This window comes from Chlamydotis macqueenii, chromosome 20, assembly GCF_036417535.1.
Source record: "Chlamydotis macqueenii isolate bChlMac1 chromosome 20, bChlMac1.mat, whole genome shotgun sequence".
Lineage (NCBI taxonomy): Eukaryota > Metazoa > Chordata > Aves > Otidiformes > Otididae > Chlamydotis > Chlamydotis macqueenii.
The window spans coordinates 3,777,494-3,791,405 of NC_141575.1; the positions used below are offsets into that span (position 1 = coordinate 3,777,494).

The 13,912-nt window shown below is 57.0% G+C and overlaps 1 protein-coding gene across 2 annotated transcripts in view; it reads right to left on the bottom strand.

The window, feature by feature from the left end:
* The window catches only part of OLFM1 (olfactomedin 1), a 33,166-nt gene extending 20,031 nt beyond the window's left edge, over positions 1–13,135 (bottom strand). The window contains exon 1 of one of the 2 annotated variants that reach the window (XM_086763979.1): positions 12,589–13,135. In XM_086763979.1, coding sequence (XP_086620105.1) covers positions 12,589–12,654 — 66 coding nt within the window. In that variant the 5' untranslated portion in view covers positions 12,655–13,135. Of the gene's footprint in view, positions 1–1,501; positions 2,328–12,588 lie in introns of those variants that run through there. The other variant, XM_086763978.1, reaches the window with a different exon arrangement.
* Positions 13,136–13,912: the final 777 nt, after the last annotated feature.

Below are 13,912 nucleotides of genomic sequence, written 5' to 3' on the forward strand. Positions count from 1 at the left end.
TGTGAGGCACCGAGCGCGTCGGGGTGGGGAACCCACTGCCTGCCTGTCATTGCAAAGCACTCGACTTCTCCTTGACACCCTGAGAAGGATGTGCCCGAGCTACCAGTGAGGATACAGTGACCTGGCTGAGGGCTGAGCAGCAGTCGGCATGCCTCTGCAGAGCTCTCCCAGCAAGGAAATCAGCTCTCCTGAGCAGACACCGGGAGTTTGGTTTCCCCCTTTTCTACCAGACTCTCCTGGGGACGAGGACATTCACCAGACAATCATTTCCATCCAAATGTTCTGCGGGTCCCGGGCAGGGAAAGCCCGGTGCCATGCCCCGCGAAGCACACGCCAGCAAAGAAGGGATGCGATCTGGAGGGCACGATCCATGCCTCTATCTGAGCTTCCAGGACACGCCGCAGAAAGGGAGCCCAGCCACAAACACAGCACGTTCCCCAGCCCACCTTGCGCCCTCCAAACCTCTCTGATCTTAATTTTCCTTTGATCTCACAGCACTTCGCAAAATACATTGTTTAATCCCAGTTCAGCCTGTGATCACTTTGAAGGTACCACTTTTTTTTTTTTTTACCAACCAGCAGGGAAATGCCCGTTCTACTATTTCGATATATTACAAATAACCTTGCAAATACCCCTGTTGACAGACACGCGCTGAGAGGGATGGCTAAGCAGTCAGACAATTTGATTCTCTAGCTAAAGCAACCAGGAAAAAAAAAAATAAATGAGTCTCATAATCCCTGGTGACATGGAAAGAAATCCCAGTTTCATTCACAAGCAGCAGAACCACTACATGAAATACTCATTTTGAAAGAGCAGAGCTGAAATACGTTCGCTCCTGGCGTAGGCACAAGCATCCAGCCTGGAGGTGCCCGTTTTTCCCTGTTAAGGGAAGACAGACAGAAAGGGAAGGCAGACAGAAGGATTTCTTTTTCTCAGCCATTTCCAAAGTGGCAAGACCAGGCACCGTACCAGCCCCTCCAGCAAAACAGGAGCCACACGGCACCACCAAAATACACCGCAACTTCTCCACCGCATCCTCCCCCCGTTAACGCCTATTGATGAAACAAGCGACCGAGACCTTGCGGGACTGGCACCGGGCGGCCCCCGCTGCTTCGCCCGGCGACGGCAAAGCAGCCAGGAGGAAAACTTTGTAAAGCCTTTGGCTGAAGGCACGGGGCGGGGGGGGACACCCGGGTCACCCCCAGCCCCTTGTCTGGGGCTAGGGACGGCTAAACCCGAGAGCAGGAGAGGAAAGGAGAGGAGTCCTCCCATCTCCCGCCAGCCTCCCCCCATCTCTGCTCTTTACGGCCGGGGGCGGGGGGGTACGGGGTGGGGGACTGGGCAAGGAGGGATTTAGGCAGCCCGGGCAAAGAGGGACCGGGCGGCCGGAGGTGGGGCGGGTGGCGGGGCACCGGAATGCAGGGATGCTCCAGGATGCAGGGGTGCTCCGGGATGCAGGGCTCCGGGCAGCTGGGTGCCCCCCCTCCGCCCCCGCACTTACTCCCGTGCTGCGGTCCAAGGTCCCGCCCGTGGCCGCCGTGAGTTTGGTGGTGTTGAGCCCCACGAGGGAGGGCAGCGTCTGCGACATCCAGTTGGTGATCATGGCCATGGTGCTGAGGACGACTCCAATCTTCAGTAAAGGCACAGACATCTCTGCGGGGGGGGACGCCAGGCACCCTTCATTCTGCACCGGCGCCGGGCTCCATGCCGCTGGGGACGGGCTGCGCCAGTCGCCCGGCCACCACCGCCGCTCGCCACCAGCCCATCGTCCGCCGCCGCCCCGCCACGGCCCTGCCCGGCGCTGGCGATTGTGTTGCCGGTACCGGTTTCGGTGTCGGAGCTGGGCTGCTTCCCTGCGCCCGCCCCAGCCGGAGCGGAGCGGAGCGACCGGCTGCAGGAGGCGGGACGGGACCGGGGCGGGGGGAGAGGGAGGGGCGGGGAGGGGGGGGGCGGAAGCGCCGCGGAGCGCCCAGCCAGCCCAAGCGACTGCGGAGGGCGGGGGGGAGAAGAGATTTGGGGAGGGGAGATTTGAGGGAGGGAAAGAATTTTTTTTTTTTTTTTTTTTTTTTTGGAGGGGGAGATTTGAGGAAGAGGAAGCGGAGGGAAGAATTCAGGGGAGGGGCGGAAGGCTTGGAGAAAGGAGAGAAAGGTTTGGGGAGAGGCTTAGGGAAGGATTTAGGAAGGGGGGAAAAATGGGGAAAGGAAAAAAAGATTTGGGGAGATGGAAAAAATTTGGTGGGGGGGGAGAAAGGTTTGGAGAGAGGGGAAGAGATTTGGGAAAGGGAAAAAGATTTGGAGAGAGGAAAAAAACCGGTGCGGGGGGGGAAGATTTGGGGAGAGCGGAAAAGAACTGGGGAGCAGGCGGAAAAGATTTGGGGAAGGAGAAGAGGGGCGGGGGCGGCTCCGGGCAGGGCAGGGCGGGGCGGGGCCGGGGGGGCGGCTCCCCCGCTGCGGCGCGGCCCCCGCTGCGGCGCGGCACTGCGGCGCCCCCTGCCGGCTGCTGGGGGAGCCGCCGGGCGCGGTGCGGGAGCGGGCGCGGTGCGGAGCCGGGGCCGGTCGGTGGGCGCAGGGCTGTGCCGGAACCGCAGCTTTCCCGGGGGACAAAGGGGAGCTGCTGCCTGCGAGGGGAGTCGGGAGCAGCGTGGGCTGCTGGGGTGCACGCAGGGGCTGCACCGCTCCCGCACGAACCCACGAGGTGCGGGACCCAGGCGGGGTCCCCAAACCTGTGCTCTTTCCGGGCTGCGGGCCCTCAGAGCATCGCCCACCTCCCCGCTTGCCCCCTCACCACACTCCTCAACCTCAGCCCTCCGGCAGCACGCAGGACCCAATGCGCTTGAACCAAATCAAAACGCCCCAGCAACTCCGTCTGCCCCGGACCCGGCAGCCCTGCTCCCGCGCCGTTCCCAGCAGGCAGGGCTGCAGGACGGGAGAGATGGAACAGCGTCAGACACTGCCGGAGCACCCCACCCCAGAGTTCGGAGAAAAATCCTGGCTTTCTGGGGCAAATTTTGCCGAGGAAGCCCACGGGCTGTTACACCGCAAACAGCACACAGCCCGTCTGTGCGGGCCCAGCGTTTGCAGCGAGACGGAGCTTGTCCACATCTCAGGTTTCCCGCAGGCATTTGCAGAACTGTCCTAGTGACTTCAGAAGCAAAGTCTCCGACCAACAGAGATCTGCACTTCTTTCCCTAATGGAACCTTTAAACACCCCGTGCAAAGCAAATGATGAAATGAATCCCCTGGCCCTCTCCAGAGGACAGAAGGGACACCCCTCGCTCCACTGTTACAGCACCGACTTCTCCTGGAGTGGCCACCACAGCCCTGCTCCGGCAGACCCTGCACTGGCCCACGGCCCCACCACCCCCAGCCTGGCTGGTCGGCGGGAGCCACCACATTCCCAGTGGAGTCTGACCAGCCCAGCCCGAAACCTGCTGCCTCCAGAGCTGCTCTTCCGATAGCACGGCTTCTTGGGGTTGTGGGTCTCGCAGACCCCTGCCCAGGAGCTGACTGGGCTATGGCTGCGAGGGTGCTGAGGTGTACCCCAAGGCCTCGAGCCATCAGTATTTCCTGGCCATACAGCATCCAGTCCTAACTGGGGAAGCAGGATGCTGTGCCCTGAAATGCAATCGCTGCTGAACTGGCCTGTCCCACCTTAACAAGACCTGCCCCTTGGCCTGGGATCATCCCAGTGCACCCCAGCACTGCTGGTCTGGGCACAGGGAGCGGGGACCAGCGAGAGCCAAGGGGAGCTGGTTCTGCAGACAGCGCTGGGGAGTTTCTGTAAAGCACTGAAATGGAAGCAGATTTAGCAAGTCCACCAGGTGGAGAAAAAGAGATGAGTTGGAGTAGGAGCGCTGATGCCAGGCCGGATCCCGTCCCTCCGACAGCACCGTGGCAGAATCAGGCCTGGCAGCTGGGAGGCAGCGGCTGGTGCGTGTCACAGGCTGCAGCAGCTGAAATGCCATTCCCTTCCCTCGCTTCCCAGCACCCTCAAACCGGGTCACCCCTGCCCTTTCCCCCTGCCCAGGCCAGACCAGCTCTAATCTGGGTAAATTAGCCAGCTGACAGGTCAATCTGCTGCTCAAATCAGTGAGAAAGCACTGCTGCCCCCTGAGTCACTGTCCTGCTTAGGGCTCCCACAGCAGCTGAGCTATTTCCAGCCAGTGAAATCGGCTTCCCCCAGCCCAGGCATCCTCTCCACAGCAAAACTGCCGTTGGCTCATGCGGCGTTGTGCCTGAGGAGGTGGTCAGCACCAGAGATGTGTCAGCTGTAGCTGCAAGAACAGGGTCCTTAGGCAAAAGCTGCAGATGGCTTCAACCATTTAGAATAAATCACAGCTCCCCATTCCATTCCAGTTCAGCCTCTTCTGCTCTAACAGGTGCTTGTGCTGAGCTCAGCACTGTAGCTGCCACGACCCTGATTGCTTCTCTGATTTCAGACCATATAAAGCACTTGAGTGCTGCACTTAAATCATCTTAATGTTCATTCTGAAACTGAGTTTGTAAGTAAAGTTTGTCCCTCATATTTGCCTACTCCAAACACATACGAAGGGAATCAGACCTACGGATACTTTATTATTTAAAATGCTGTTCAGCGGGGTGGGAAGCACTCCTTTGCCTTGCTCTGGACTAGAGAAAGACTCATTTCCTACCAGAGCACGCAGGTGATTTTGTTCATATGCCCTTCAAAGGCTTTGCAATGATTAAAGCTTCTGCAGACGGGGACAGCGAGGGGAGCAGCCACAATTCCCTGCTAAGGAGGGGGGCCCATCACCTGGAGTCTTTTCCCAGAACCCGGCACAGAGGGTCCGTGTGGGCGAGGGGAGGCTGGGCTGTCCCAGAGCTGCTCCGCTTCCCTGGAGCAAAACCCCTCACGGCAGCAGAAAGAGGGGCTGTGCGTGAAATAACAGGGGAGAGAGAATCCCAGGTGATTTTCTTTCTTGCTCTTGTATCCAGTGTTTATGGAACAGCCAAAAGCACCAGGTTTTTTGGGGAGCCGTTTCTTTGCTGGGAAGATAAAGGGAATTTAGGTAGGGACATCAAGAGGTCGGCTGTTCTTCCCCACCTTTTCAGAAAGTTCAGTGCATTAACGGCCTGTGCTGGAGCGGGATGGCCCCGAGCCCGTGGGGCTCCCCAACACACCGGGCTGCCCGTGCCACGGCCACGCAAGCTGAGCCCACATCAGCTGGTCCAAAGCAGAGATCTGGCCAAAACGACGCTCCCAGGAATGCCGCCGTTTCTGGGGTTTTTTTTTGGGCAAAGTGTTATTCAGAGGGAAGAGGCGGTGGGCGCTGCATGCAATGAGATGCTGCCGATCACCCCGAGCTGTGCTGGGTTGTGGGCATCAAGCAGGAAAATTACTTCTGTCATCTCAGAGCCTGAAGTAGGTGACATGCAAACATGGAAACTGCTTCCCTACCTGAGTGATTTCCCTGCTTTTACAAGCTCAGCATGGCAACAAAAAAAACCCACAGACAGTAAAAAGCCAGTAGGAACATGAACTTGATGTGGGAGACCTGACATTGCCTTTACTCATGCTAGAGCAGATGAGAAGAAACGCTACGGAAATTAAGAGGGAGGAGACTCAGGTGACTCTTTCTGACCTGATGGCATTCACTGATGGGCTTTTCCAGGGCAAAAGCAGGATCTGGCCCTTAAAGAACAACTTTCCATTGTAATGCCTGCAGAAATCTCTTCTGCACCAGTTTTGCTGAACTGGTTGAGCTCACCTTTCTCTCAATCACTTTTTTTTTTTTTTTGCACAGGGCATTGCCTTGGGAAAAAAAAAAAAAAACACACACCTGATGATGTCACAGAGTTTTTCTCATCCTGATGCGCTCAGGACGCAGAGCAGGGGGTGCGGAGCTGCCCTCTCGGTGCCTCTCCTGCTGTAAGCAGAGCAAGCAGCAGGAAAAGATGAACTGTCAGGGAGCAAAAGATTCTCTGTGCATGCATATATTCTGAGCAGAGAAAGAGGAGGAATGATAGATAAGAGCAAAGAACAAGGTCTTCCAAAATAGCTACTTACTGGAAAATTCCGCTGCTGGGAAGTGATAATGCAAAAACGGGACTGTCTGCCCAAAGGAGCCCTACAAGGGTCAAGGTTTGCAAACATGGCCAACTCCTGGGAGTGTGTGCGTAGGACACGGCGGTCATTGTCTCCCTCTCCTGGCTGGTTCAGAGAAGAGGTGATGAAGTTTCTGTTGCTCCCAACCTTACGTTGGAGATGGTGTCCGCGGAGCCCTGGGAACTATTGACTGCACAGTGAGAGGATGGGATCTGCTTTAAAACACATACACCTGTATTTAAACAGCCTAAAATCTCACAGGTGCTCCAAGCTGGCTCAGTAAATGCAGGAGGCACCTCAGTTGACCTCCAGCGAGGAAGATGCATTCTGCTGAGACGGTTGTTCAACAGAGGGCAGAGCTCCAGGCACCTTCTCAGGGCTGGCAGCTCCTGTCCTGGGAGTGCAGGGCTCCTCTGGGATTGCTCTGCAGTCCATACTCCAGCTCCCTCCAGCTCTGGAGACCCTCGAGGCGTGCTGTGCCCTCTGGCCAGCAGCTGCAGGAAAGCTCTGTCCTTTCCAGAAAGACCTCACTGTGTAACTTCAGGGATCCTCCTTAGATACCTGGACTAGGTGACTTTTCTCCAGAGTTCCCTCCTGTGGTTGCTGGAAGGGCTTCTGGAGGACTCTGCCTCCACTGACTCTGCGCACCCCTCCCGGAGCCGGGGTGCCAGAATCCCTGTTGCTGCCCCACTGCCAGGTGCTGCTGCCCTTGCAAGGGAGCGTGGACTGCACGGAGGCAAGTGAGCTGCAGGGTGGGAAGGACCACCTCCATCGTGCATGGATGGGAGAGTGCCCCGAGAACCGGGTGAGGGGCTGTGCCGCACAGCGCGTCCGGCAGCCAGAGGCCGTGGGGATGCTGAGCGGCTCTCCCTGGGGGTCCATGCAGCGAGGCTCAACGCTGAGGGTCAGGAGCTGCCGGCACAGCAGACCCAGGCCAGGGCTCCAAGCCCACCCCAGCGCTGGGCAGTCACTGGGCCCCTCTGCTTTCTGCCCAGTTACAGGGGGACAGAGCCCTGGACTCTGCTCCTGGGTGAACCACAATGTTTCTCACCCTTCTCTCAACCCAGTAAACGTTCACTCCCTTCCCTTGCATTCCCCATTGCCTGAGCTGGTGGCAGGAGGTATGGGAAGCCCCTCCGCACCAGCCCGTGGGCAGCGGGAGAGCTGCAAACAGCGCCGGGCAGAAGAGGCACCCACCTACCCTGGGAGCCAGCGTGGGCAACTTCATCCTCGTTCAGGAGCGTACGCTTTGTGCCATCACCTCTGGACATGGGACAATCTCCTGTTGCCTTTGCCGCGGGGCATCCTTCCCTCAGCAGGTCACAACTGCCGCAGCAATAAATGGTACCAAGTTTCCCTCATTTTTGGGTCTGACTTCCCAATGTCCTTGCTTTTTTGCCTGTTTTTTTTGTCACTGCCTGTGCTACCATCACTCATGCAAGCCTGAGTCCTGGAGCTGGACTCTGTCACCTCAGCACTGTACCAACACAGAGCAAACTCTTCCCCTCCCATCACAGGGAGGGTAGGGAGTAGGGACAGACAGACGGGGAAAGCGAAGGAAGGGAAGAAAATGGCAATGAAAGATGCCAAAGTGCTTCACAAACAGTGACCACGGTGCTGCAGGTCACCGCCAGCTCCTGGTGGGACTTTGCCTGTGCCTGGTGTGAGCTTGGCTCCAGGAGCGGCCGCATTTTGGGATCAGGCAGCCCAACGCACTCCGGGAAGTTAACCCCCAGCTATGGACACCGGGACTGCGCCTTCCGCACCCAAACCGCTCTGCAGCCTTCCCTTTTGCTACCCACACGGCGACCAGAATCGCTCCGAATCAGAACGAACGTGCTCCTTACGTTACGCTGCAACAGAATAATCCCCCTCGCAGGTCTTCGCTCCGCTAAATCTGTGTTCAGCTAAAGCTGCTCTTGACATTAAACCCGTGCTCTAGCAGCAAACGCCAGCACCTGTCAGACCCCTGGGCTAGAGCAGAGCCCACTAAAGCCAGGCTTTGCAGCTCCTATTAATCAGATGTTTTGGTGAGGGATGGGGATTTTTTTTGGGCATATTTCCCCAGGTCAGTCACACACCTCCAGTCAGAAAATGCCTTTACGCTGAAAACTTCTGCATGTTTTTTGCTAGAAAACACAGCATCACTCCGGGGTCACTCACTGCTGGACCGAGCGCTGGCACGTGCTGTCACCCCGCTGTTACTTTTCCAGGAGATCTCCCACGTTTTGGCCAGTTTTGAATGCTGCCTCCCAGCTGGGATGGGGAGGGAGGCTGGGAACCGGGATCCTGGTCCTGAACAGCGAGAAAGCTTCCCGGGGCCAAAACCCAGGACAAAGCTGGTCCAGAGGCTGGGACCAGGGCTCCTGGGCTTGGCTCTGGGAGGGCAGTAGCAAGTGATAGCTACAGTCTACATAAGAATGAAAATCTAGATTTTTAGGTGCTCTCCTCCTACAATTAGGGTTTGCTGGTGCTGAGACATGTCTCACACTCTGTGCCTCAGTTTCCCCACGTGCATCTTTCCCTTTTTGGGGGACTGCTTGACTGACTCAACCTCTCAGGCATCCTCCTGCCCACCCGGGTCTCCCAAAGAGCCCGGCCGAGGCACCCACAGGCAACAAACCCCCGAGGGACCCTCCTTGGGTGTTCCTGTCCCTGCCTGGATCCCTTTTGTCATAGCATCATCACAGCAGAGCAAAGCCAACACTTATCACTCATAACTTGAGAATTAGTTTCTTCCACCGTCAACGCAGCCTACAGCCTTCATCCATCTAATTCACTCGGATAGTAATTAGTTTTGTATTACTTTACGCAGTGATGCTAATACTGATTACAAGGACTGATAACTTGAGTAATAAATACGACTCAGGGCTGAAAATTACCTTTCTTTTTTATTGGTTAAAGCTGAAGTTAGTGAAATGAGACACAAATTGGTTTATGAGATGAGGCAGCTGCCTCCTGTTACAGGCTGCAGATTTGCAGCTTAATCCTACCAGTGTCTGTGCATCTCCCTGACAGGGAGGAGCCCGGCCACCAAACTGGGCACTGGGAAGTCCCCCATGGACAGTGGGGAGCTAGCACAGCTGGGCTGGGTGCTGCTGGGGCCCAGGGGCACAGGCAGCTTTGGGAAGGGCAGTGTGCATCCCTGGTAGCTCTCCCTCTTCCCCTGAAAATAGCCCCAAGAAGAACCTGATCTGGTTTTAGGAAAATCAATGGCTTTTTTTTTTTTTTTTTTTTTTTTTTGCAGAAGCGCTAAATGTTTAGTAACTGCCTGCTCCAGGAAGGTATTGCTTCCTGCGTGGTTTCGGTGATGGCAGAGTTAAGTGGATGCCAGAGCGCCGGCTGCCCGGCTCTGCGCCTGCAAAACTTTGAGGAACGCACAGAGGTTTTCCCTGGTAATCTCCCAGCTGACAAAGGGACAGGTCAGCCAGCCAGCCAGCATGCTGAACCCCCGCTGCCGATACCCCTGCCTTTACTACAGTATTCCAAATCCTCTGCCCTCCCGCCAGCACCATCGTGCCGCACGTGACAAGTGGATCCTTAGAGAGCGTAAGTTGGCTCTGCTCCGTCGCGGCTACCAGGAGAGCTGCCCTGCATCTCACCGAGAAGAAGACAAGGAGACAAAGCCCCGAGCTTTGCCTGGGAAGCCCTCTGCCCAGAGCTGCACGCACAGCCAGAGCCAGGGTGCTGCACCCTGGGGTGCCCACCACAGCTCTGCACCCCCCGTTCCAGCACCCATACCCGGCCACCGCACCCCAAAACCAGCCCGCTCAACTCAGCCAAAGTATTTGTCATTTCAGGTTTTGATCACTGTGAAAAGCCAAGGCAAGGAGCAAAGCAAATTAGGAGACAGAAGAAATCCCAGAGCCTCGTGCAGGTCTCGCTCTGGGGCTGGGGCTCCTGCCACCCGTCCCGGGGATTGAGTGTCCCGCAGAGGCTTCTGCAAAGGACTGGGATGTGGGGGGAGCATTTTGCACAGGTAAAACTACCACCCGCCATAGGCACATCTCAGAGTCCCTACCAAACCAGGGGGTGCAGCCTGCAGCATGTTCATCACCTGTGTGCTCCCAGCCGGGCGCGGGCATCCTTCCTCCCACCCGGGGAGCGTCAGAGGATGCTGCAGTACCAAGACCTTGGGGACAACTGGCTCCTCTCCACAGCAAGAGCTTTCCCAGCACCCAGCTGGAAGGACAGCCACGTGCTTGCCCCCTCCAGCCCCATTAAACAGCCGTCCCTCTCCCCATTTCTTCCTTTCTCTTGAGCTGGCCTGCCAGTGTCACTGCAGGGAGGGAGGAGGGGATGGAAGTAGCTCCTGCATCATCAGAGAAAAGCTGCCTAAATCAGCAGCCTCTCTCCCCTGAACCTCGATCCCTCCTCCCCACGCAAGAGATCCCTGTAGGGGCTGGGAGAGACTCCACGCGTGCGACGGGGATGGGAATCCGGCACTGAATTAAACGTGGAAGACGCTGAGCTGGGCGGTGCCTGGGCTGAAAGGAATATTTAGGGATCGCATCTGCCAGCTGTGCTACAGAAACGAGATGCTCCAACTCTGAAAGGGCTCTGCAGTGCCAAGCGAGTCAGCAGGGACGCTGGCGGGAGAGCTCGGCATGGCCAGCATGCAGGGCCTGGCAGGGCTCGGGTACCTGCAGGCTGCAAAGCCCAGGTAGACACTGCAAAGCAGAAACCGGTCCCAGTGAGGCAGCTCAGCAAAGCCAGGGCTTTGGCAGGGGCGTCCAGCCTCCTGTCAGCGGGCAGGACCGGGCTGGGAGGTAACTCTGCAAAAGTCAGCCCGCAGCGCTCATCAGCCCCACGGTTCAGAGCAAACTGGGTTCCTTATCCCCACCCCGATTTAAAGTTGGGCAAAAAGTTGGAGTGCTGCATTCACAAAGAAAGCAAGCACGAAAAGGAAAAAGCAGCCAAGCACAGCAGCATCCTTGGCACAAGTGGTGATAACTCAGTGTCCTTGAAAAAACCCAGCGGGGGCTGACGAGGGACAGTGACAGCCCCTGGGGAGGGGGGTACCACAGGGACCCCAGGCCTGGGCAGGAGGGGAGGTTGGGGGGGCAGCGGGGCGAGCGGCAGCCCCACCACGCTGCTTCACCACCACGGTGCCATGGCCCTGGGCTGGCCGTGCCCTCGGCCGGGCCGGGTGCGGAGCGAGGAGCCCCTTTTTGCGGATTCTTGAGCAATGCTGGCGGTCGCTGGCTGCTTTGTCCAGCGCGGCGCATGCGCGCTGCCCGAGCATCCTCACACACAATGGGCTTCTCCTGGGCACTCACTCGCAGCTCTGGTTCCTCCCCACCCCTCCTCATCCACACAGCTCTTGGATGTCTTTGCTTCCCCCCCCCCAAATTACCACCTTCTCATCCCTTCTCTGGAGGGCTCGATGCAATTAAGGCAGCTCTTTACTTTAGCCATTTCTTCCTGGGGGCAGCAGAAATACTCTGAGGGTGCAAACCAAAAGGCTTCAGCTACTGAAACTTCAGCAATAGGGCAGTGACGGGAGAGGACATTGTCAGCAGGAGAAAGGAAGAAATAATCTACATGAAGCATCCAGAATGAGAGCCCAGTTGCTAATTGCTCCTACACTAAGAAGCCTCCATTCCCCTCATATTTATAGCTTCTTTTTCTTTCATTTTTCGCCTCCAGGCAGCATCACAATTAACCCCACAATACAGAGCATCCTCTTACAATTACTTTTCTTCCTCTCCTCAGTGACTGGGGAAAAAAAACCCAAAAGACAACCTCCCTGCCTGTCTCTCCCCAGTTAGCTTAAAGAAGTCAAATAGAGTTTTATTTCCACTTGCAAGAGATGGCTTTTGCGTGGCTCCTTTCCTCTCCCCAGCCCCACCACTCACTCAGTCCAGGGCCCGGGATGGTAAAGGCACGCATTAAAATTCAGTAAAAAAAAAAAAAGAAGAAAAAAAAAAAGGCAGAAGGGGGAGAAGAAGATAAAGAAGATGCTCCCCTCTCCCACAAGCCTGTCACAGATGGAAACATCAAGGGACATTTAAATGTCGCCTAAAATCAGCAAAGCTACCCCCCAGATGAAGAGCTGGAGGGGGTGATGAGGGGGGACGGTCACCGTGGACTCCCCTCGTGTCCCTGCGGGGACGCAGGACAGGCCCCCCCGAACTTGGCGGAGCCCAGGGCCAGCCGAGCCCGGCGGCGGGGGTCCCGCTGCCCCCCAAGGCAACTTTCCCCGCAAGTGGGGATCCCCCAAACCCCTCGGGGCTGGGGCACACCGGGGCAGCCCCCTTCTCTCCCCAGCTCCCTGCTCCGCTCTCCTGAGCCCCCTAACCTCCCCCCCCCCCCAACCCCAGCCCCAAGGGTCCCCCCTGCACCGCGGGCTGAGCAAAGCGGGGATGGGGCGGGGGTGCGGGGGGACACACACGACACGAAGGGTGCAGCTGCCTACTCCAGTTTTCTTTTGTGCTCCCGAGGTTTAGTAGAAAATGGCGTTGGGGAGAAAGGGAGAGAAAGGGGGGGGGGGCGGTGGGAAAAGGAAGAGAGGAACCTACTTGAGTGAGTTCTGTGCCCATCAGGATGAGGAAGCAGAGGGTGAGGAGCTTGCTTGCCGGTTGCATGTCTCGCACCCAGTCCTAGGCACCTTGCATACAGATCAGCTCCCCGGAGTCTCCCTGTGCCGGTCACCGAGCGCCTCGCTGCCTCCTCAGTCCTTTAGTGTTATTATTATTTTAATTAAAAAAAAAAAAAAAGACAACAAAATGCAATTAAAAAAAAATCAGAATTTTTTTTTTTTTCAGGCGGCTCTCAGCACCCCCAGGAAGCAATGCAAGAAATCTGCTTAGCAGAGCCTTCACTTTGCATATTTATTGGGATCCCAGTTTCTCTCCTCTGCTCTCGGTGCTGGCTCTCTGGCAATTTTTTTATTTTTTTTTTTTTAATGGCTCCCCTGATCGAAAGACATTTGCGAGGAGAAATTCAACGGAGCACGAAATGATTATATCTGCTATTGCCAAAAGTTTGCCTTGAAAAAGGGGGGGGGGTGATGGGGAGAGGATAGGGATTAAAAAAAAAAAAAAAAAAAAAAAAAAAGAAAGGAATTGGTAGGGCTGGCTACTAGCAGGGGATGGCTGTGGAACAGGATGTGACATCAACTAAGGCGGGGGAAATTTAACTCAGCACGGCGAAGGGAGAGGGGGACCGGCAGCCTCGGGAGCGGCGGGGCCGGGCTGATGCTGCGGGAAGCGGGGCTGGGGCTGGGCGAGGGGGTTCGCCTCCTCCCTCACTCCCTCCCGGGAGCCCAAGGATCTGCTCGGCTGCCCCCGCTTTTTGGGGGTGCTAGGGGGTGCAAAGGGATCTCGTCCCCCCCAAAGTACCAACCCCCAGGCAAACCTCCCCACACCGAGCGCTCCAGGAGGGCTCCGGGCAGCACCCACCGTAAGGCTGCGACCCAAATTAATTTAGGACAGCGGGAGCACGGTACAACCCTCTCACTCTGCAGGGCATCCTCCCTTGCATCCCCTCCCGGGGGCTTGGCTGGGGGGCTGCAGGCAGTGCCCTGCCCTGCCCACCCCACGCTGCTCTGGCTCGGCTCGGCTCGGCTCGGCTCTACCCTGCCCCTCCCCACAGCCCCTGGGGGCTGTTTGCCCCTCTTTTCTCTCGCCTGCCCTCCTTGAAAGCTTTCTAGCCACAGTTTTCCCAAGACCTCACAAGTACTGTGTAGTCTCTTAGCATCTGGCAGCGCAGGTGAATAGCATCATCTCCCTTTTCCAGAGGTGAGAAATGCAGACCTTCTCTTAATGACTATTGAGTGATTTAATAGAAATCACTTGCCACAAGCCCACAATTAGCAGAGGCCCCACAAGGGGATTTTCCCCC